The 25,583-nt window shown below is 44.4% G+C and overlaps 1 protein-coding gene across 2 annotated transcripts in view; it reads right to left on the bottom strand.

The window, feature by feature from the left end:
* Positions 1 to 20,574, bottom strand: part of GLG1 (golgi glycoprotein 1) — an 86,070-nt gene extending 65,496 nt beyond the window's left edge. Inside the window, exon 1 of one of the 2 annotated variants that reach the window (XM_074839571.1) lies at positions 20,238 to 20,574. In XM_074839571.1, coding sequence (XP_074695672.1) covers positions 20,238 to 20,552 — 315 coding nt within the window. In that variant the 5' untranslated portion in view covers positions 20,553 to 20,574. Of the gene's footprint in view, positions 1 to 4,302; positions 4,320 to 20,237 lie in introns of those variants that run through there. The other variant, XM_074839572.1, reaches the window with a different exon arrangement.
* Positions 20,575 to 25,583: the final 5,009 nt, after the last annotated feature.

Here is a 25,583-nt window from a genome sequence, read left to right as displayed (position 1 = left end):
CAAAATTAAAATCTCTTCTCTTTAAAGTGAGACAAAGGAGCTGTTTGATAGCAGGCTGCAGCAGCTCTCTTCCTCCAGAGGCAACCACTCTGCAGGCAGCAGCAAACGTGAGGTAGACAGTGCTGGGGCTTTAGCAGATGCCAGGGATTTCCCAGCCTAACACATATTAGCACTTCGTATTTGCAATCCTCATCTCCAGCACCGAGAAGTTAATTTGCATGTTAATTAGAAACAGGTCACCAGAAAATTGCACCAGACAACCTTTCTGTATTGACTTGAAAGGACAATGAAGCATTTCCATAAAGTCTATATCCCTTTTAAGCACATTTCCATCTGTCTGTGAGCCACCCAGAAGTTCACTGTAAATCAAGGTGCTCCTTTTGTTGACCAAGAGCAATCATTTCCATACACGCATATCTCAGATCACTACAGCTGGTTTAATATCAGACATCTTTTGAGACTTGCAAAACAAACCAGCAAGTCTGAACAATGCTAGAGAAAATAACGGCAAATTAGTCTAACCAGAAAGCCTCCTTTTACCACAATACAAAATTAAACAGAATTAATTCTGAAAGAAAAGTAGAGGTAAACTATGCCAGAGAGAAAGCTTAGCAACTGGTTAAATTTGTGCAGCTCTCATGTCTGCATGTTCATCCAGTTCCGCTCAGTAGTCACATTCACTGGCAATGGCAGGATTAAGAAGAGAGGAGGCGGCAAGGAAAGAAGCTGTTACGGACATTTTAACTACCTGGAAATGCACTCTGCAGCATCTTTTCTCTTTGAACCTTCTTTTATACATTAATACTTATAGTATTATGCTTAAATCAAATGCCCCTTCAGCTTAGTTTTAGGCATCTTATGTTGCCAAGTCTAATAAAACTGAATTATTGCTGCTGTTTCTCATACATGAGACTCACGGACACCTCAACTTCTGAGAATTCATTTCATTTTTTCCAGAACCTCCAAGATTGATCACTTCAACTTATCAGACAATAACCGCATGGTTTCAAAACAGAGCAATACTATTACAAGGCTGCACCTCAGTTCAACACTATATTGTATTTTCAATCTTCAGTTGTTATTGCAAAGTCATAGGCAATGGACTTGATTTAAGACTTCCAGAAGTTGAGCTTCATGTACATCTCTCATGCTTATAACAGGTGCTTTTAAGTGAGACAGACTTGAGTCTTGCCCAGCTCCTTGACCATTTTACCTGTAGGGCTTGCTAGATCTTGGTCTGCCACTCTGGGGACCAAATATGCTGAAGCGTGGCACTTCAAACCAGGCTTAAGGATCCACCCTGCTCCACTCGTTGCACATCCCATACCAATCTCTAGCTCTTTGTTCACACTGGCACCCTGAAGGCCATCACAAATGCAACTGTTTGAGGAGCTGCACGTTCAAGTTAACAGTAGATCAAAGGCTCGGGTCTGCCCTGCAACCTCCAGTTCACTCAGGAATTCAGTTCACAGCTCAGTCCTGCAAGCAACTCAACTGGCATAACAGCGACAGGCTGTGGCACAGGAGGCTCCTCATAAACCAGCAACAGCAGAGAAAGCACCTCGTGTAAATACATTCCAGTTGAACGAACTAAAGCTCCAAAGATGTGGTCCAGGATATCCTTGCAGGAGAATGTAAAGCTGCTGTGAGATCAAGAAAAGGATTTTCTATCAGCTCAGCTGGCTGCAAGGTTCTCTTTGATTTTTAAGAAGGAACAGCTTTTGAACTACTTGCAGACAGCCTGCAAAGGAGTCTGCATACAGCAACACATCCAGACATCCGATTTTAACAGCGAATTAAGCAGATTTCTGAACACAACCATCAATATACCAAAATGTGGACCACCAGCTGTGTTGCCTCTTTAATAATACCTACATCAATGAATTCAATTGCCAGTAGCTGACCCATTAAAAAAAACCTGCGTTTTTCAAGTACCTAAGAGGTTGAGGAAAACTTAAAATTCAATTATGTTATTAGCCAGGGAACCACAGAAAATTAAGCAGAAAAGGATGAAAACCCAGTACTATTACTGTGTTCACTCATCAATTTTGCTCCTAGGAAGTCTCAATGGCTATGGCCTTTTCTGCATGTTTCTTAGGATGACATCAACCAGACACATGATTTTTCACCAGCACACCTGTGCTCTGGAAATCCAAGCAGACACCAGATTACACAGGGAGAAAATCCTTCAGCCAGTACATGGGAACTGCACTAGGAATTCACTGCAGTAAAACTCCAGAACATGTTTGCCTATTCTCAAAAGATTTGCCGGTGTATCTGAAGGCTTTGATATGATCCACAGCTGTACAGCAGCTTCTTTAGCACAGCCAGGAGAACCTAGGCGAAAAGCATATTAATCACAAAATAATCAGTAAGCCCAGCAGTTAGAGAGCCTGTCCGTATTTGATCCCCCGCTTCTTGCCGGACACTAACTACAAGATTGCAGCACAGAATCACTGCAATTACAGTCATTTATTGAAGCTGTTCAGTAAAGGCTCTGTAAAGGCCACAAGTCAGATCAGCGATGCCTTGTATGAGCACAGAAGGCACTGAAGGGTGATAACTGTCAAATAATTAATTGTTACGACTTCTGCATATAAAAAAAAAAGCCGTCTTCCACTGACCCGCTGTTAAGGTTAGATCTTGTCCTTTTATATCCACCACTGGATGAAAAGTTTCACTCCAGTTGGTATCCCTTGCCCACCCTTGTCTTTTTATATCACTGCCTAAGGTCATTCTTAGTATGGGAATGTGAGCCACCATCCGAAGCCACTCCTCTGAGCACACACCACTGACTTACTAGTTAATTTTATCTCTAGCCATGCTTGAACAACCTCTTGATAACATGACAGGGATTTTTTCCTTTTTTAAACAAGAGCCGTATCAACAACAAAACAACAGACAAGAATTAAGCACAAAAGCAAGAACGTTAAATGGAACATGAGAGAACACAGAAAGCGAACTGTACAATTACACTAAAGCATAAAATTCCAACTTTCCCACCCATTTCTGAAGGAATATGGAAAACAAAGTTTGTTGGCTATTTTTCAATCTTCTGATCTTTCTGAAAACTTCAAGGAAACAGTGTGCTAACACAACGTAACACTGCTGCTTTCAGATAGCACAGGATAAAGGATCTCAAATTTATGAAAAGGGTGTGTTCGGTTTTCTGTAAGAGGGCGATGAGCTGGATTCTGCCTCAAAGTCCCATGATTTCTGTATTACCTCTTAACCCTGTTTGCTAACTGCCTGCTCCGGGGACTTCTCTCTTACAAAGTTCAAGACCCAGCTGGGCTCTGGTTTCTCTGGCTGCAAGTGACAACATCCCTCTCAAGGCTTCTACCAAGTTAACAGAGTTTTGGGGTCTAATAAAATAGCTTTTCAGCAGACTGCTCATACCTCAGGAACTGGCTCCTTGAACCGCCTGCCAGTTTCAATTCTGAAAAGCTCCCAGGCAAAGGATCTGTTCAGTCGGCCCATTAACCACTAAATCATTTCAGTGGGTGTCAGAGAGGGTCTATAATCTTCAGTAAGACCTACAGCTTGGAGTTTGTGGGTGTTTTTAAGTTAACACCACCTGATGTTCATTTATACAGAGAATGCTCTACTTGGGATTCCCTTAATGAGACCGCTAGGCTCCTAACTTCCTTTTTACAAGGCACATGAATCTTCTCATACCCCTTTGCCACTGACGTATAGAATGAGGGCAAGCCTTCAAGTGGTACAGCATTAATACATCTGACAGGCTGTCTAAAGCCCTCATGTGCATAGTCATTCTCTCACTACCCAAATCAAAGCAGGCTGCACAGATACTTTTCCATTGATACAATCAGTGCTGCTACCAATAGAGCCAGAGGCTGCAATGGGTTGAATATACAGAAGAATAAAAGCCATCTGTCTGACAGACTTGGCATTTCTTGCTGAATACTGCAAAGAATTCATGAAACAAAACTCAAGGAGATGGTGTTGCAGGCTGTTTGCTGAAGGGTTACCTTTCCTAATCTCAGTTTTGCATTCATTATCCATTTGCACACACACAGAGTGATGTATTAACTATGAACATGCAATAGTTTTGCTAATTAACTCAATCAGAAAAGACTAAACCTATTCCAACTTCCTTAATATGAACCAATTTAAAGACAGTACTTTATCCCTCAAGGGTAAGGCTGTCTGCCTGACATTTTTATTTAATATTAATGTTGAGTCCACTGAAATTCATACACAATACTCTGGAGAAAACCAAGTTTCTGAGATAACATAAGAGGTGGTCCTTATATAGGTCACTTTTAAGAACATACATACGCCAGCAAGTATTTACAAGAACTCTTTCCTCTTTTAGAAAACCACATACGTCTGCCTTGTCTGGTCTACACTCAGCATGCGAAACAGGTTCCAACCCTAAAGCAAAAAAACAGACCACATTAGAGTAATCCAACTAATCGTCCCACACATTTCAATACACTTATAGCAAAGATTATTCCAAAAACTCATGCTCTCCCCTACTATCTGCTGTTTCAAGCCCATTTATACATTTGTACTTCCCATCAAAAATTCACAGTTAATACTTTTCAAAGTGCTTGTCTTCAGCTTTAATTTACAGATGGCCTCCAAATATGTAAAGCCCTAGTGAACCAGAACTCTAGAAACCAAGAGCCTCCAGTTGTTTTGATTATATGCAGATGTAAAAAAAATTATATATATAAAGAAATATATATGTATATATAAAAGGGTTTTTTAAAAAACAATCTGCAAGCAGTTTGAGGTCTCATGGGTATTGATCAAGAACTTAATAGAGTCATTAGCTAGGGTTCATTAAAACATGCTTCCATTAGCCTCCCTAGATATCTAATCTGAATTCATTTACACAGCCATGTGCCACAGGTACAAAATTTTAACCCCTTTAAGCCCAGTTTCCCATAATATGGACAACTTTTCCCATCAAGGCTTCACCAAGTCTTTGCCCTATTTCTGTTACAGGGAACTGAAATATTTTCTCCTCCTGACTCTAGTATCAAGCTCCTCCAAAGGGTCTTGACTTGCAACTTCAGCCCCCAAGGTTTCACCTGCATGAGCTGACACTGTCCAAGTCTCTCCAAGAGCGAGTGTATCTGGAGCAGGGACCCCTGAAACATGTGCAGCCACTCCTAAGTGCTGCCATTCACAGACAAACACAACAAAACCAGCTCCCATTTTCCCTGCACAAGAAGTGCTGTGTGTTTTGTTCAGCCACCCTGGCCACAGGAGCAGCAGCCTTTAGCAGTGAAGCAGACAACTGCTAGAAACTTATTACTTACAGATTTAATTTGCTTCTGTGAGTCTAATCAGTGCTCACTTCATCAATTGCCTAGACCTCCAACTATTGCCCATCACTGTGATTTATGTTAATAACATGCAGCGCATAATATGCAGTGCATAATCCTAAAATCATGCCTCAGTTTTACCTCCCTATATATGAATGCTCACGCTAACATGCAATTTGAGTGCATCTTTATCCCATGAGCTCCCAGACTCGTAACCAGAGCGCTGAGCACCTGAAGCAGCCTTACCTAGCCAGCAAGCCACCACACTTCAGCCTCTCCTGAAAACACTCTTCCCAGGAGTATCACAAAGCATGACAGAATAAAGCAAGACATGGCTTTTCAGAGAATGCTTTCTTGAAGTACTCTGCTGAAGTTTTAACACATCGCTAAGACAGCATAAAAAGTGGGACAAGAGCTAGGTATCAAGGGCTGGCTGAGGCATGCAAACCTCCAGGGAACACTGACCTTACAAACAAGGCATTTGTAAAAGCACAAAAAACCTCCAGGAAAAGTTCGTTAGAATCTTTTAATCATCTTCCTCTGACCATGATAAACAAAATGCTCAGTTCAGAAAGGACAAGCCTAGAATATACACATATAATTAGCCCATACTATTACTGTCATTATTTAATGCCCCGGTGTGCAGTATTAGAGAGGACAAACTAAATTTTCTATCACTTGAAACACAGGCTATGCACTCCTCCCCCAAACCGGCCAAACACATCCCCAAGACAATCCCTTCTTCAAAAATGAGCACTAAAACACAGAAAAGCTCTGTAACCAAACAGCTTGGAAACAAATGAGTGAAACCAACTGCAGTAAGAGCTTAGGGTGCAAGAGTTACATCTAGTACTTGAAAGCTATACTGAACGTGCACTGTTTTATCCAGGGAAATCACTCCTTCAGAAGAGCTGACCACCTCATCCAGAAACTGGAACAATTCTGAATGAGTGACCAGACAGGCCAGCTTATTCCATAAACAGAAGGAAGATTGTTAACAAAGTAATCCAAGCTAACGCTGTTTCCCCTTACAGGAATAGGGAAATCCGGAATCCTCAGGCAGCAATTTAGCTGTAACTGTTGCCACATCTCTAGCATATATTCCCCACTTGCCACAGACCTCACTACTCAGAGTAGCCACTTCACCCATTCCACAGAGCGAGCCACTGCCTCTTTTCTGCTAGAGCATTGCCTCAGATTTACAGCATAAACTATATGAAACACCCACCAAAATCACCATTCAGGACGTGGATACCTCAACAATAAGTAAATGGTCAAACAGTCCAAATGAAGTCAACCAGGGAGTCTTTTTTTAATTAAAAAAAAGAAAAGAAACAGATTACTTGCACATATTACTTGCAATCTGTTAAACAGCTCAGAGAAAAAAAAAAATCTCAGCTTAGGTTCAATAGGACATTTCATAAAAATTCAAACACCTTATAAAAAATTAGGCCCCGATCACATAGGTAATACGTACTCCACTACAATACATCCATGTAAGAGATACACATAATTTTAGTTCTGCACTCAGTTTATGCTTGGACAAGCCTGACACATGCCAAGATTTAAAACTACCAAGCTTAATTCTACATTTAAATCCCACACACCAAGCTCTGAACACAAAGCAAGCCTATGGGGCTGGAAGTACAGCCCCCCTGTTCCCTTCATCCTAGACCGTTTCATACTATGTTATGTCATGTTATTCAAACGCAAGCGTGACTGATAGGCCTCCCTCTCCACTCCACCAGCAGCTCTCTAGGGAGCAAGGGTTATTTTGATAACTTTTATCTGTTGTTTTCCTCAATGAGCGCTTTTTTCTCAACAGCAAGCAGCGAGTTTCATTGATAAAACTACCCAACCGTGTCCACAGTCTTACAGGCAAGGGCAAGACGGAGCGCTGCAATATTCCCAAAGTCCTGAGCAATATTCAGCACACACGTACCTCAGGCTCTTACACTCTCAAGCAGGTCACGTGCGACTTCGTAAACATGCGTGAGAAACTCAGCAAGACACATCATCTAGAGAATCTGAGGACAAGCTGCCTGTGCCCCTTTCCTCCCCCACAGCTGCTCCCAGGGTCTCTGTCACATTAAAAGGAAGAGTTCCAGCTTTCCTGAAGGATGAATGCCTAGGGCAGTCAAACCCAGAGTATTTACCAGGCACGTGAACATCAAATCTAAGAAGCAGCAAGCTCTTCAGGGCAGTAATATCCTACTCCAGATCACACTTCTCTTTGACAAGAGCCTCAGGCATTTTGGTATAGAAATAGCATATTGCTGTTCTTGTAGTCCTAGAATTCCTTTTGGACTAAAACAAGTTACAGATTTGCTCCAGAAGAAGGATGAAGCAACATTTCAATCCCACACAATGTTTTTAAGACTCTGAGATGCCACAGGCAAAAAAACCTCTTCCGTATTTTTCACGAAGCACTTTCCATGGATTAGAGCTAGCAAGCTCCAACACCAAGTAACTCTGATCTATGCCCAACGCACTGTTATCTTTTGATACAGCAAGTCTTGCCAGTAAACATTAAATGTGCTCATATTTTTTTGGGGTAAGGAAAACCAAACATAGCTATGTCTCATTCAGGTGACAGACTAGTTTTAAAAAATATGCAATTTGCTCACCATTAAGAGATGCTACTCATTCCCAAGATTATACAGGCAAAGCTCAACTGTTATGGAACATGTAATGCTGAGAAGCAAAAAAAGAGAAAAAACAAACAAAAACACAAACCCAAACCTCACCTCTGTTCCCGGCACCGAGACAGACTCGCTGTTTTGCCCACGCTTTCAGCCTGTATACTATTCTACTGTTGCCAAGTACTGTAGCTGAGGAAACCAGAGCAGAGTTATTTTAGCCAGCGGCTCCAAAAGTGACGCAGGATCTTAACACAGGTTCTCATCCAGGTCCAGCCCAAGATGTCACCAACCTCAGATACCTGTCAGATTTACAGTACCATTTTCAGCTTGGACAGCCAGACCCAGAAAAGAACAAATGTGAGCAACCCAGTAAGACAAAAACCAGATGAGGCTGCAAATTAATAGCATATCCACGGGGGTCATTCTACAGGAATGGCACCAGGGCTTAGCAGTCCTCAGAACAAGATGTGAGATGTGCTTTACTAAGGTGGCTGCTAACAACTACTGCTACCTGGAACACCAGGATAGGAAGGGTTTCTATCCTTTCCAAGTCACTGTTATTCTGGAAGATTCACTTGATCATGTACCTCTTCCAGGGAAAGGCAGCAGCTTTCTACTGTCACCACACCCAACCAAAAATATCGGAACTTCAAGATAAATACTTCCATGGCCAAAATCTCAGCAGTATGCCATGCAATCCAAGAAGAGGTTCTAACAGAACTCTCTCATTTGCTTCTCTACAAAATCAATCATTTGAACACATAGCTACTATATTCACTGTCATCAGGCCAATTCTGTGATTTTATCAGTATCAGCAAATATGACAGTGTATTTCTAGGAAAACAAGCACTTTCCACACAAGAGCAAGTAGAATACTAGCTCCTGTATCTTGACCTGGAAAGAATTAAGATGATTTGACCAGCACAGCTTTGGTTTGACATGTGAATAGGAAGGGATAGGAAAAATTCCATGTTAAAAAAAACCCAAACAAACAACAAAAAACAGCAAAACAAGAAGAGTGTCCACCTTGACTATTAAGGACAGCTACATGCCCAGATGCTCAACATGAGCCTACTGCTCTAGTACCCCATGAGAAGTCAGAGGCTCAGCAAGGAAGCAGCGGCAAAGAGCACTGCCTGCCTGAGACTGGATCCTCTCAGCTTCTGCACATCAGCTTCCAGAGCAGAGAGGAGAACAACCCTGACATCATTGTCCTTCCCTTCATTTCCAGGTGGCTTCATGACTGGCGAAGCGGCTGTGCTGTTCAACTCCCCACCTGCCCTGACCTCTTCTTATAAGATGCTGATCTACTGACAACCCATGCGACTCACCTATCCATGCAGTTTCAGGTTCACCAGCATACACAGAAGGAAGCTCACTGATGAAGTCCTGGATTCAGGTCTGAACATGCAGTAAAACATACCCAAAATAGTGCTACCAAGGAATAGGACCCAAATTCATGAACTTATTATAGAGGGCAAAACAAAACAATGAGAGCTCTGTAAATGTGGGAGCAAACAGCACTGTACTCACACCGCCCAAATCCTACTCACATGCAATGTTTCAACAGCTCTGAGGCATTATTTTAGATACCTTTCAAAGATGACCTCTTGATTCATGTTATTCTATGGCTTTTAATGCTACAAAAAGTGTGCACCACACAAAGAACCTAAAGAAAACCATGCCAAGCCCCAAAAGGGCTGTTCAGAAATACTTTCTGCAACATGGTTCCCAAGGTAGTGAATTGTAATATCAGTCAGCCTCCACAAGTTTGTTTTAAATGGTTCCTGAGAACAAAAGGTCAGTTCAGAAACTCTTCTGGCCCAATTTAAGATCAGAACAATCAAGTTACATGAAATAATACTTTGCCTTAAAACTTGAGACAATAAAGTTTCAAAGGTATACAAAGGTTCTCCAACATTTTAATGTCTAACAGGCCATAAACTACTGTGCTACCCTGCTCTTAACATCTTCCTTTTTTACCATTCTGCTTGAATGGCTCAGTATTAGGAAGCCAAAACTTTGATCTCCAAACAGGATTCCAATTCCAACTTAGAGATCCCACTAGATAACGCAGAAGTGATTACAGTCAGAAATCAAACTCCATCTCCCAACAGACAAAAGATCACTTTAAGATGGCAACAATACGCTGCCATGTTATTTAAAGTTGTTCATGATGTACAGCTCTAAGCCATAGGAAGGTTTTTGCCTATTTCCATTCGCCCCAGATCACTTCAGACAACACACTGGATAACACAGCTGTGGTGAACCAACAACCAGCAGGTAAAGTGACTGGAGCACCGATTCTCACCATCTCTTTTAATTACACAACAGAGAAATCCAAACTCAATATGCCTCCCAGCTGCATGCCAACACCATACAGTCTACCTGAGCTCTCCAGTATTTTTAGAAAATTTTCAGAAAATGCTTTGTGCGAGTATTCCAGCTTTAAGGTACTGTGAACCCTAGTGAGTAAAATAGACATTAGAAGACAACATTTATTAAATCATCTTTGAGGGCATCACAAAGTCATGATGGATTTCACTGGAATGTCTCAAGGGAGGAAAGTATTTGGGGAAATTACTTTGGAAGAGCTGACATACAAAAAGAATTTAAATTCCATCAGCATTCTCCCTAGCAGAACAAGTTTAGACTATGGTTTTATACAATAGGATGCTGGAAGAGTTGACAAATGCCTGGAGGAGGGGAGGGAAACAAAAAGCCCTGTAGTTTGTGGTTTGTTGTATGCTTTTCCCCTTTGCGTAGGCCCTACGAGCGGCTCGTAGAAAGAAAGCCAACGTAGCCTCAGAGCACGCAAAAGGGGTTTGATGTGGACAAGCTCAAGCCACTGCTGAGTACCTGAGCTAGAACAAGCCCTGCATTATTTCAGGAAAGTCTATCCCATACACTGCTGCTATTTCTGTAGTCAAGGAGAAGAGGATTACCAGTGATGGGCCACCTTAGGTTCGATGCCTGCTGAAGCACAGGTAAAGGGTCCTGAAGCAAAAATATGGAACACAGCAAGGTTTTGTGTTCTGCGAGAAAGCACAAAATCACATCCCTCCTACAACTAGTATTTTGCACATATACATCTAATTAAGGCTATTAACAATACCAATAGAATAGGCATGCACCTTTAGAGCTGTGAATCAGTTGAGGGAAGAGCACATCCCTGAGTACCACACCTTCCCAGATGATGCTGTTATCATTGGGATTGCTAGAGACAGGGCAAGCATTCACCATGGGAGTCCCATTCCAGTACTCAGTTTAATAAAACTGCAGGGAAGACTTACACAACTAGTGCTTCAGCTTCTTCTTTTTTGGCTTTGAAAAATAACGTTGCTTCATACGGCTAACGAGAAACAAAGTAAGTGAAGATGGCTGCTGATCGCTGCCTGGAAGCCTTCAGCTAAAAAGTAAGCAATGTTAGATCCACAAGATCTTTGACTTCTGCTGCAGATAGTGACTCAAACAGCTCTGCGTTTTCCAGCAGCGACTGCTGTTAAGTATTCTCTAACCTGTATCTCCCTCCAGCAAGCATTGATCTGTTATCCTGCTGAATCCTTGACTGCAAAGCACACAGTTGCAGAAAATTCACCTCACTGTTTTAAGCGGAAAAAATGGATCATTAAGGTTGCCATAAGAAATCTCCTATTCAAACCACACTTTACAGCATACTGAGTTTCTCCAGTTCCACGCTGCCTAAAAAGATTTTCCTGTATGTTGTTCTACACTACTCATTAAGAATGCAGTCCCAGTTGCCAACTACAACAGGCAACTCAGACCTCTGCACACTTTAACGATGCTAGCTGCGACGTATGTACATTACTGAAAAGCAGACTGAACCTTTGGTCTGAAGACTGGCAGCAAGAAATACTGCATCAGCATGCTCATTGCTTATGCAGAGTCAACTCTACAGACTTCGGTAAAATAAGACAGATGTCACCATGGATTTGAACAGCTGTGTTACAGTGAGAGACCCAGCATCTCACCCCTCACGTGTCTCAAGTATCGAAGCACCAATACAGTGCTCACAGCATCAGTTCAAAGGTAACAAACAAAAAAAGCAGCAGAGTCAACAAAACATCATACGCGAATAGCAGCATCAAATGCTTGACAAATAAAACTCACGGTCAACATTTCTCTGCACCTGCATTTACTCCAGACCTTGTATCAATGGAGACCAGATCTTAACTAGTCTGGCTGAATTCTACAATAAGAAGGATCACATTAATATTGATTTGTTTAAATCACCATGAACATGGCTAAGGAACTGCAGTCTCATGAACAATTCATGTTGTAAATTATGACAACTGCAGCGTTGTAGTGATTTTACTTGAAAGTGGATAGTTTTCCTGGTTTTATGACATATGTAGATAGGCCACAGAGACACTGACACAAGCAAATAAAAATCAATTTGATAATGAAAGAGCTTACTGTAAGCCTCTTCCAGATCATATTTCAACTCAGCTGAGAACAGTGTAAGAAAAGTTGACTCAGCTCAAATCAAGCCTGGACTGTTACAGAAAGTCTAAGCCAAGCAGGTTTGGTTTTTTAATTCTATCAAAACTTTTTGTAGGGCAATTACTTCAACACTTAGAAGAATGCATGCTCTGCTGAGTTTGTTTTGTAGTTCACTTGGTGGAAAGTATTTTACTCTGAACTGACAGGACAGTCTAGAAAAGAAAGTCTCAATTAGCAAACTACTGAGCATGATGAAGGCTGGTGAGCCTCCTATTAAGATTCGAGAGATCTAGACAGCAAACTTGCCACCAGATTAAGCTAGGCATTTTTTAAACAAAAGACAGCACACTTGCCTGAATGATTTTGCATAGCAGGGCTGGAATAGCTGTTTGTTATTAACCTACCCTGTTACATGTAAGTAGTTACATTCACATAACCAGCTGCGTTCTCTAGAAGAGACTCAAAACTCCTGAGAATCAAATAAGGAAACTACAAGAAGTTTTTGACAGAAGAGCACACACTTCTACCACTAACCGCAAAAGAGTAAAATACTTCAGGCATGTAGAGAAACCACGAATACTTATTACATTAAATACTACCTTTTGGTCACCTCAGCAGTTCTTACGCATTGTTTCAGGCAAAGATGCAAATAATAACAAATGCAGCAAATAAACACTCCTGTCCTGCATGACTAATAGTCATTTGTCCCTAGGTTGTTACATGGCAAAAGAGATATTAGAAGTGTTCCATTAGTCTTAAGCCACAGCACTGACAATAATAAAGACATCAAATGTACAGTTTGAGTTAAAGTAGAATTTTAGACATTAGAATCAAGTAATGCACTCTTAATGCAAACACGTGAAATCTAAGCTCACAAAGCTGTAAGACCTACAAGACACACTTATCCAAAGAAAAAAAATAAAATAAACACAGGCACTACACCCTCAAAAAGACATCATGGAGTAAACAGACACCTCTCTAACTACTGAAGGAAATTCCTCAGCTCCAAGCTGCAGACATTCAGACACCAGCGTGCCAGGACACAGCTTTTATGAATGCCACTTCTGCTCAGGAGTAGAACAGTACGGGTTTTCATCCACTCTTGATGAAGAGAGGTTGCAATTATGCTACAAGCTGGTACCTGGGGAAGGGAGGATCTCTGCTCCTCACCTAACACACTGCTATGGATACTGATAAACTGAACATCCAGAAAATGAAAGTATCCCATGATGGCGATAAACGATCAGCTAACAGAACTGAAATTTTTTAATACAATAGCAGCCAACTTCACAAAACTTAAAACTAGATTAGTCGGAAGATCAAAACACTATTTTGAGGCAAGATTTCAAATAATAAAGCAATTACCTAGACCTTTTATTCATCCAAATCTTTGGGGTTTATTCTTAGGAAGAACAACCACAAAGCTTTTGAGAAAGTAACAGAAAGTGGTACTCACATGTAGGAAAGCTACACTACGAAGAACATCTAGACATTATCTCTACACTAGGAAAGAAAGACAGCACACAATATGCCTAGAACAAACTTTCATCAAGTCACTCCACTCCAACCATGACAACCCAAACCAGCACCAGAGCTACAGAGATCTCCTGATCCCTGCAGTGTGAGGAAGGAGAGGATGCAAGTGAGGAGAACACAATCTAGCTGTACCTGTCTCTACTGTCACAACTGACCGAGCCTTTGCTTTTCAATAAATTCAGTTATTTGGCTCAGTAACTCACCTCCCCAGAACCAGACCTCTGCATAACACAGCTTTCTCAGCTCATCCTGAGCCAAGCTCAGGCTGTGCAGCCTGCATCAAACTTTATTTCTCCCCTTGTATTTCCGTTCCTTCCCTCCTCAGCATTCAGAGCTGCAGCAGTCCAGCAGCGCCAGCTCACCAGAGGGAGCAGGCTTATAAAATAATCCCTTTTATTAAACCAAACATCCCAGGCCAGACTAATACATAACCAGCTACCACAAGTATCAGCCTGCCAAGAACAGCACAAAACTAAAAACCCCAAAACACTGCACACACTCCCAAAATCCACAAAAATAACTCTCTCAGATAAGCAGAAGCACAGCGATTGTTAAGATCACTAAGAATATGAAGAACCAAGAACCTGTGCTTAATGTTCTGTTCACAAAACACTAAGTCCAGGACCTAGCAGGAGAGAGACCATCTTACCCTCTAGTCAGCTCACACATGGCTTTAGTAAGATGAAAAGGGTACTTTTAAATATTGCTACATCCTGAGATGAAGCCAGAGGTTGATGCCAAAGTAACCTAAACACAAATCAGACTTTTAAAGTGTATTTATAATTTTACTTTAAGACTTAACTACAAAAGACAGGAGTAAATTGGGCTTACACTATCTGAACACAAGGAAAAACAAGAACTTCAGAACAAAAATGTGGCTAATCTCAGTTAAGAAACCAAGCCTCGGGAGAAACAGCTTCAGAAAGTGTTCCAGCCTCAACTGCATCATTTTCTTTTGTTGGTGCTCATATTTTTTCAAAACTTAATTGTCTCAATCCCTTCCTCCTAGGCCAAATCATTCCCTTCCATTGACTTCAACAAATCCATCTTCCATTTTATGACTTTTAGAAGCAGGAGGGACCAGTTTTGACCATGCAAATTAATTTGCATCTGCCACAAACCACTGTAAATTCTTCATTAAATTCAGTTTGAGACAGAATGGTATCTGGAAATTTCTAATGCAGATGCACAGGCTTCAACTCATACAGAGTCTAGCATCCAGTTACAGCCCAATAATTAATCTCTTAAAACTGCAACAAATTTTTACTTTAAGTTAGCTCAACTTCAACTACAGGTAAGAATTCTCCTTCCTTTCTTTTTCTTCTTAAGGATGTAAGAGTTCTTAAACTCCCATGCCCTGTACAGGTGGCTTTGAATCATCACCAGGTCAATATCCCTTAGAAAATAGGGAGGGTGTAAGCAAAGCCCTTGGCAAGGCTTAAGGTACATTTTCCAGGTTTCTGATCATTGCCTTTAAAAAAAAAAAATCCCTTTGCGTGTTGATATTTGAACCAGATGATAATGCTGTAGGCATTGTAAGAGCATCACTGGAATACTAAGTGCCTACTCCTTTGCAATAGTAATGATTTGAGAACCAGAACAGCCTTCATCCCACAGCCACATACATACAATCCTGAGAAACAGGCAGTTTCCATTCAAAACAGCTCACCTGAACATCATGGAGAATGCCTGGAGGTTTTATGCAACCAAAACAAACTATAAGTACTGAAGGAGATGGCCAACTCAGTAAACAGTGTTTTCACTATTTGAATTTCCTAAAAACTAGACCACCCCTGTGCTATGTTTAATCCACAGCCCTCTATTACTTACAGCTCAGGACAGGTAAACAGTTGTTTGTTGCCACAGCCCAGACCCCTCAAAGAAAGGTACTTAAAATGCCAGCCTCCACTTACGCACAGGAAAGCTGTGAGAGCTGGAAATAACGTGAGTATGTGCTCAAATATGAGATAATGTCGCATGTTGAGTCAAAACAAAACCTTCACCCTTCAACTCAATAAATTACAGAGATAAAAGGGGGCGGGGGGAATCTAGCTACTGTGACAGATCACACTTATCCGCCTCAATGCGACCAAAAAGCTTCAGGGAAGCCTTCACATTTCCAATCCCCTTACCAAGAAGAAATTAGAGAACAAGCACGGGGACTGAGCACACATGACTTTTCCTACAACTACAGTATTACCAAAAAACATAAAGACTCCAAGCATGCGTTATCATCTGGTTTCTCTTTTCCATCTATAATTTTAAAACTTAGGTAATTTCACTGGCGCTATTTTATCAGACCACTTAAGGAGCTCAGGTACATACAGAGTGAGGAATGAAACATTTATACAGAAGAAATGTGCCAGTTCTTAGTAGCTGAAGGCCAAAACTTCGATCTCTAATCTCAACTTAAGCATGACTGTTTGATCTTAGAAAAACTACTTAGCCTATAATGCATTAGTGTTATATAGATGAATATAATGCTTTAAATATTACATAATCTTTACAAGTGCAATGCAAGTAAAGTTCAACATTTATAACATCAAGTTAATTCACCGATTAATCAGACCTAAGGTATGTTTTAACAGTAAAATTATGCTCCGCTAATAAGCCAGGTAAGAGAGTTACACTGGTTAAGATATTTTCATACCTGCTGACATTTCCTACCTCAAATTCAACAACTCACTCATGCTTTAAATGCAAGTCATCATTAATCATGCAAAAATTTCTACCTCACAAATATATTAATATTTCATAGGTTTATTTATACTATAACCACCATGAAAATTAGTTTAACAGGCAGCCCATAAAAAAGGGCTTAAAGGCTGCAGTCGACATTGAGTGAAATGCAAGCTCTGAAGTCTCTCTAGAAACACACTAGCAATCAGAATAGGTCCAGAAACAAACTGCTTTAAAACACATTTTTGAAAAACAGAAGTATACAGCACCCTGTTCTACTCTTTTTATGTCTTGGCGTAAAGTTATTTGGATAACAATTAAAACGTTGATGACAAAATTTAAGTGATTCAAAAGAGTAACATATCCAGCGCACAAGTAATTTTAACTAGAAGGAAATTAAGCCATCTGGCAAACGCACTAAAACATGATTTTGATTCTATTTTCTGATTGTACTCAAAGAGGTTTAAGCTGACTACCTCTGACCACTACCTCCTCCAATTAAGGAGCATCCTTTCCATTCTTCTATTATGAAAGGAAAGCAGGAAAGCATGACTGCCCCTTGATTTCTATCTTTCAAACGGCTGAACCACCTGAAACGCAGAAGAGTTCTGCACCTGCAGAAGCAGACGCTGTGCTGTGCCAGTGGAAAATCAGTGGTAAAGTATTTGAGATCAGTTTGGACATCTGAATTTAAAAAAAATCTAAAAATACAGAGTGCTTAAATATCTGTGCTGATAATACTTTAAATTGACACTCTCCAAGTAACCTCTCAAAACCAAAACTTCAAAATTCACGATTTGGGGTTTTGGTTTGTTTGGACTTTGTTACCATTTTCTCTTATTTCAAACTATTCTTTGCTGAATTCACCCTACAAGATAGGCTGCTGTACCAGTCAAGCACAGACCCCCTGTTCTTTAGATTCAGAACTACCCAGTAAAAACAAGGAAGGACTTAAAGACATCCATGGTAACAAATCAGCAGACACTGAACTAATGTGATTGCATTCACACTGGCTAACAAAACAAGCACACCTCTTACCTACACTTTATGGATTCAAAAGAAAGGTTTCAAGTAGCTGTTTCTCCTGGTTATTCAGATTTATAAGTGTCCTAGCTTTTCTGTATCACATTAAAAAGAAAAATCAACAGATAATCTTAACAGCAATGCTCTCAGCTTCAAACTGAAAGTTTTGCCACTTTAGAAGAATACTTATGAGAAAAGTAAGACCATCTTAAATACCTATGAAAAAAAGGCTGCTTCCACACCAAATTGCATCTAAAAATCTTACCTGCTACTTGTAGCAAAGGAGTGTCCAAATACTGTCCTCACTGATGCTATTACACACACAGCAACTTCCCCAAATCTTCCATTTACTACGGCACAACTTTTTTTAAATGGGCTTGTATGACAGACTCATTTTAAAATGTAATTGTCACACTCCTGGTATTGTCCAAACAAGCTGTCAGATGCTATAGGGTCAAAATTAAAAGTTGTATCAACAGTAACAGCTAATATGTCACTTACTTCCACTGCTGTCACTCCCAATGCAAAGGAAACGTCTGAGATAACATCTGACCCCACTTCCCTATCACCCAGTGTGCCACCCAATGTTTACAACTCATGACAACTCAAGAGTCTAAATATCAAGAGTTAAAACAGTAGGGATACACAGAAGACAGTTATCTTAATTTCTCAGAGCAGCACTCTGGAAAGTCATTTTTACATCAGGATACAGCCCATCACATCTGCATTATGGCAGGCGAACAACTGACAGTGCTCTTTACAGCCTGACAGACAAGCAAGGACAAGGCTACAGACGGGCACCTTCAAAGAGAAAACTCAAGCCAAAACAACCCCAAGATGTCCTATTGATGCCTGGGATGTCACCCCAGGAAAAGACTCACCTTTGGCACCGGATATCGGACAGCATTACAGCTAGACAAGACCAACAGCCAGCAAACTAGACAACAAGGCAGGCTTTTAAAGGGGAAAAAGAAACCCACAAGCAAGATATACATTCAAAAGACAGCCGAGTTCTCATGAGATATGCAGAACCAACATAAGGGCTTGTACTTGCTGAAAATAGTGTGATGCAAAGTATCCCTTCATCTTCTGCTTCTCCTTGCCCACCCCTGTGCCCTAGCCCAGCACCCACCCCCTCTCCGTGTTTAACTCAGTAAAATGACAAAAATATTCCAGCAAAAATCTGAAAAACTAGACAATAAAAGAGTCCACCTCGCTAAAATGGCAGAAAACCAATAAGCACTGGAACTATGAAAAGAGAAGGGAGGGGCCACACAACTGGAAAGAAAGGAACACTACCAGCTCGCCTTTTTGGCAGGCTGGTAGCTTGTGAGCCACCGCTTGTAAACAAAGCTCCCAAGATCATCACCCTACCAGGGGGTCCAAAAGGTCCCAGACAGGTGGAACAAACAGGAACGGATAAAGTTATTCATAAAGCAAATATCAGAGCATTTTATAACTGTGACAGATGGTGCATCAGGACTCGTTTAAGAAGTCTGCCACGAGTGTCTCTCTAAACTACCTGTCCAAAATTAAAACATGAAGTTAGATTTTAAAAAAACTAAATTATTTTTGGATTTTAAGACAGGAATTAATCACTGACACCTATTGGTTCAAGCCTTCCCTTGACGAGAGTAACCATTAAGTCACTGCCATCTGCTGTCTCTGCAATAACGGAATAACCATTACAACTGACCCAGCCTGACATTCCTGGACTTCACAGCAGAGGAGCCAAGAACTAAACAGACCTCTCCACCAAAACAGCTCACCAAAGACATGTCCCCAGAGGCTTCTTCAAACTGAGCAAGAACTACCAAGGAATGAATGAAAAGATGGAGCTAGGAAAGACTCTGAGGTGGCAACTCAGTTCTTCCTTGAGCTAGACTTAAACCACTCATGACAGATGTTTGGGAACAACACAGATTGCCCAGCCAGCCTGCTCACGTAAACTAAGCCAGGTCTGAAAATTGTGTATCTAGTTTCATACACGCACAAGCAATCACTGGAAACCAACCGCCCCTGCAGCTGAGCTCTACGCTAAGGTGGGAATCTGAACCTGAAAAAAAAAACCCCTTCTCAGGTCACTGCTGCCACCAGCCAGGCACCTCTCCTCAGCACTACGCGGGCAGGGCTCTCCCCAGACCTCTGAAAGCGAATAACCCTGTAAGGCACCAAAGCCAACACAAAGCCATCCCACCGACACCTCTCCCTCGCAAGAGGGGGCTGCTAGGGCGGCAGCGCAGAGCCCGGAGGTGCAAATAAAGAGGGGGGCCGGCAGGGAAGAGGCTCCTCTCCCGAGGCCCCTGTCCTCCCCGTCACCCCCGCAGGCGGCTCCCCGAGCCGGCCCGTCCCCCTCACACGAAGCTCCACAGCGGCGGGGGCGCAGCGCGGGAAGCGCGGCCGGCGCCGGCCTGCACGCAAACGCCGCTTTTTAAAACAAAAATCATGAGGTAAACAGGGAACGGCGGCCCGGGCCGCGCTGGCTCCGCCGAGGAGCGGTGGCGGCGGGGCTGAGGGGCGCGGGCGGCGCGGAGCCCCGCTCTTTGTTCGCCGCCGCGGGTAGGCCCGGCCCGGCCCGGCGGCCGGCGCTCACCTCGCGGACGTCCTGCAGGCACTCGAGGACGGCGAGGTTGTTGGCCCAGCTGTGCTTGGAGCAGAGCCGCACCACGTCCTCCCGGCACACCGCCTCCTCCGACAGCTTCCACCCGCTGCCCGAGCCGCCGCCGCGGGGACCTCGCGGCCCCGCCGCGCCCGGCCCCACCGCCTGCCCTGGTAAGGCCAGACCGCCGCCGCCAGCGGCGGGGACGGCGGGAGGAGGGCCGCCCGCCGCCGGCCGCGCCGCCAGCGCCAGGAGCAGAAGGAGCGCCGGGCCCGGGCAGCGGCTCCGGACACGTCCGCACGGCGCCATCTTGGATCCGCCACCTCCGGCGCGACCGCCCGCCCACCCAGCGGCACGCACGCCGTATGCAAATCAGCGCGCCGGTGACGTCACCGCGCCGCGCCCCCTCCGCCGACCACGCCTCTTTCGGGGCGATGGGGCGTGGTTTGTCCTGGTCCCGCCCCCATCGCCCCCCGTGGCTCCGCCCCGCCCGTCGTCGCCTCACGAGGGCGAGGCGCTATCACAGCCCCCGGCGCCATCATGGCCCCCGACCGCCATTAGAGCTCCCGGCCGCCATCACAGCCCCACAGTGGCCTCCACAGCCTGTCAGCCACGCAAGACAGCACCTGCCGAACTGCTGAGCCTGCAGCACCGGTGACAGGGGACGCGAGGAGCCATGCCCTAGGGCACACACCTCTGGGAAGGCAGCCCGGCCCCACACTTCCCACAGCAGGTATCCAGAAGCTGTGGCCAATTTTTGCCCTAAATCTCTCAGTTCCCACCCGTGAAATGGAGCTCACAGTGCCATCCTCCTCAGAGGGACATTGAGGAGAGTCGTTAAAAGCCTGAGAAGCTCTTGACTGCCCTGGTGATAGAGGACGTAGGAGAGGCCATGAGGAAATGGTGCTCAGAGCAGGGTTGGACCAGTGTGCAGTCAAGAAAACTTGGGGCCACATATGAAACAATGAAGAAAAGATATTGAATAGCTGCTCAAAAAACCAGAAACTTGTGTAAAATATTGGAAAAAACCACAGAATACTGAATACTGACTGCCAGCCAGCTAGGATGCTTGTGGGCAAGAAAGGGCTCACATTAACAAACAGCACAGGATCATGCAATTAAGGGTTGCATCATCCCAGAGATGGGCAGCAAACCCCACCGACACACACAACCCTCATGATGGTGTTTCCCCACGCCGGGGTGATCTGCCCGTGCATGGATGCACCTGCGGCCCCTCCTGGGGCAGGATGCCCAGGCTGGCAGGAGGGGACAGGATAAATGCTGCTACCTGCTCCGGGGTGGTGCAGCCCTAGGGTACCTCCCAGGGAACAGGCAGCTGAGCAAGGGCAGAAAAATCACATTTTGGGGGTGCCACAAGACTGCTTGTTTTAGGGTTTGGTGGGTTGGTGGCACCTCCTACCTTTTTAGTGCAGGACCCTCTGTTTTGTGGTTTGAATTTGGCATGTGGTGCTCAATCGTGGCTCCAGGCTTTCTTCATGGGGATGGAGAGAAACGGGTGCTCCTGTAAGAGGGACCTTGTCCCCAAAGCAGAATCTACAATGGCTGATCCCACTGTAGATAGGATCTACAAGTTTCTCCTAGGGCAATAAGGGGGAGTTGGATGCTGAATTTGGTGACGGATAATCTAAAAGCAGTGTCTGCAACTGTGCAGCCTCCGTTGGAGCAGTGTTTTGGTAATGCCATGGCCCCCGCCACCCCGGCAGCCAGACCTCTGAATTTCACAGTAAAAATATATCTGTCCAGGTGTTGGGTCGACAGCAGCAGTGGGATGCAGGTCCACCACCAGCTCAGCAAACACAGCTGTTTGGGTGCCCTCCCAGTCTCCCAGCAGCAGGATCTCACCAGACCAGCTCACAGCACACTCCCGGGATGGGTTTACCCCAAAATCTCAGCTTTGCTTCCAATGGCAGATGGAAACAGGGAGAATCCCATCTCAATTCTTCTGCCTGATTGACTCCAGGAGCAGTTTTCCCAGAACAAGCCAGCATTGGTCCAAAGTCAGAAGCTTTTGCCTGAATTCCAGGGCACTCCATGGGTCTGCCCTGGCTCAGTGAGCTGGCGTGAAGCAGAGCTATAGGGCTGCTCCAATTCTCCAGGTTGCCTCGTCCTGCCTGAGCAAAGCCCTTCTTCTGGGGATGCCACCAGCCATCTTACCCACGCCAGGAGCTACCGAAGCACCACGAGCAAACTGGAGCGCACCATGGCCACCAACCCACAGCCACCTCATCCAGGTGGAGACAAGGGCAGGAGAAGGAGGGGGGGGTCAGCTGGCAAAGTCTCTGCGAGTGTCATGCTGGGACACGGCACTTGGGAAAGTGTCTTTGTGCTGGCACCCAGGGTCCGCGCAGCTGGGAACACTTAAAAACAAAACCCAGCAACATCCAGCCCGTGCTTGGCAGCCCATTTGGCTTAGTGGAAGTTATTTGAAGAGCTAGCCCAGCGCGAGAGCTGGCTCTGCTCCTCCACCCGTCGCAGGACGAGGACGGAGAGGAGCAGTGGAGCTGGGTTACAGCTCTCTTCTCCTTCCCACACCCTTGGGAGCTCTCCAGAGGCTCATTTTTTGACAAGCAGCCCACATACTTCTGCCGAGCATCCTGTGCTCAAGGGAAACCTCCTCCCAACCTTGGATTTTACCATCCTGTGTAATCCACCATTAAATAAGCGTTTCATAAAAAGAGCCCTACGCTCACTGTGTCCACGCAGCAAGTTAAACAAGGAAGAGGTATTTCTTTGTGCATAGCGACATCTCTGCCCGTGCAATAACCCCAGCAGCTCATTACAACAGCAGCCCCTTTCCCTCAGCACAGGCTTGGTAGAAATTCCCTTATTGCCACATTTTAAGCATTTTATCAGCAAGGCTCTCAGACTGTGGGTGCTGCATTAAGTGCTTGCAGTCGTCTGCTTTTGTAGCAGGCAGCCCATTTAAGTCTCACCGCTTCAAGCAATAAAATGCATTTATATTGCCCCCAGCTTTGCAGAGTGAGGCTGGGGTGAGCTGAGATGCTGGGACGCCTCTCACTCCTTCCCAGCAGCATCCTCGCCCTCCAGCTCACCACTTCAGGGAGAAAAGCTCTTCCTCAGTCCACGCAGAGGAGCTGCTCCAATTTTTAATTAGCGACAGACCACTCACTCCCATGTAGCCATGATCACAGCTCCGAATCTCAGCTCAGCCTCCACACGGCACCCTGAGGCCCTCTTCCTTGCACGCAGACTGGCTCAGCTGCCTCCCTCCAACACTGTGGGTCCCCCAAAACTTTCCCAACCGATGATCATCTCCACCAGCAAATGCTGTTGCAGAGAACCTAGTTGGGTGCTTTGTTACCGCTACATTCAGCACTTTTTCTTGATGGCCAAGGCAGCAACGCTAGCCTGGTATTTCATGTTTTATTTGCACAACATGTACAGGTTCAGCCCCGCTTTGTTTCAGCTTTTCTCATAGCTGAGAGTCCTGCAGCACCATTGTTCATCCACGTTAGGAAATAACCAGAGGGCCACAGCAGTGTTTAGCTTCCAAGGAAGCTGTGGACAAACAGGAGACCATATTCCAGCTGCAGCCTCATGAGTGTCAAGCGCAAGGGCAGCTTTGTGCCTTTTATGCATAACTCCTCATCCAGGCCGACGTGACATTTGTGGTTTTCACAAAAGAGCGATGCTGGTGACACGTCTTTGCTTCTTGAACCATCAGATGCCCCAGGTTGTTCCTGCAGAGCTTGTTGCTCCCCCCCATACGTGTGCAGCTCTGTGTTGCAGTTAGCACCTACCTTTACCAAAAAAAAAAAAAAGGGCAATTTTCCAACCCTTCCTCCAACCTGCCACAATTCTTTCCCAATCTTGCTTCCGCCTTCCCAAGCACTCAGTGCTGCTCCCAGCTTGACACTGTCAGAAGGACAGGGGGCTCGCTCCCCCTTCCGCCACCTCTGCCGCTTGCAGAAACACCAAATTGGACTTGATGTGAGACTGGACCCCCTGGACCTGCAAATTAATTACGCTTCACTGGGTGGGATAATCACTGAAATTAGTTTGAGGAATTTTTTTTCTTTTGACCAGCACAGGCCAGACAGTGTTTGTTACTTGCTAAGTTTGTCCCAAGGATTAGATAAGCATTTCAGGGCATAGTTCCCCAAATTCCTCTATTTTTTTTTCTACTTAGAGGCACTATTTTGCAAGAGATGGGATAGGGGCAACATCTCACATGCCCTTGGTGCTCTCAAGATGCTGCTACAGCTCCAAGATTTTACCAATGAACTCCCCTGCACCAGAGGAGGAGTTCCCTGCGGACACCCACCCTGCAGCACCCAGTGCTGTGACACCAGGGCACCCGCAGCTCTGGCTGCCATCCGAGCGCAGCCCCTCTTTGGCAAAGAGAAGTAATGTGAGCATGAGGCATTTCTGCCTTCTCAGCATTATCTCTAACTATCTCAAAAACAGATAAACAATGATAAATATTGTTATCTTAAGTGGTGGAGGCTGTTTACACCAACATGCTTGACTCTGCAGGCAGAGAGCGCTTGCAGGGGACACCAGCAGCTCAGCAGAGGGTCAGTCCTGCTGCCAAGGTGCCGTGACCCCCTCTGCTCGATTTCGCAGGCAACTCCACAACCTTTAGGGAGGCAGCTAGACTCAACGGGTGTCTGAGCACTCAGCTAAAACCCCATTTTAGCTGGGCAAAGCCTTTGCTGCAGATACGCGAATAGAAAGTTGAAAGCGCATCCCAGCGGGGGAGACCTTGCCCCTTTCTCCCTACCTCTCTTGGCAGTGAAATCCATTCTTTTGCATTTAGTAGTTCTTGTATTTGATGCAAATCAAGCCCAACAGAAAACTAGTTTTTGCTTGCTTGTTCCTTTGTTTCCCTCCTCTCCTCTTCTTTCTCCCTGAATTCCGTTTCCTCATATTCTCTCTCCTTCATAAACCAGCAGAAAGCCAGCTCTGTTAAGGGATTTACTGCCTTGGTAGAAAATCTGCTGATCTACATTAGCAGAAGATCCTGCCACGTCTCCTTGCAAACCAGAAAGGGGAACCAAATGAAATCCTACTGGGATGCTCTGGCTACCTCAGTGTAACAAGGTTCAGATTAAGCTGCTTGTTTCACATGCTGCATTGCCTGGGTTTAATCCAATTTGGTTTGGGACACATAAAATAGCTGCTTTTCCACCCTCCAGGAAGCAGCAGGCACTGCCAGAGCCAAGTGAAGCCCTGGCAGGTCCTGCCTTGCATGCACACATGCCAAGCTGTGCTCACTTCTTCGCTCACACTTTATTAGCACTACCTTTTGCCATCTGCAACATTTTCTATTATATTTGTTAAAAATCTCACCCTGAG

Source organism: Strix aluco, chromosome 14 (assembly GCF_031877795.1).
Source record: "Strix aluco isolate bStrAlu1 chromosome 14, bStrAlu1.hap1, whole genome shotgun sequence".
Lineage (NCBI taxonomy): Eukaryota > Metazoa > Chordata > Aves > Strigiformes > Strigidae > Strix > Strix aluco.
The sequence above is the reverse complement of the archived record's forward strand: the minus strand, read 5'-3'. Positions and strand labels throughout refer to the sequence as shown.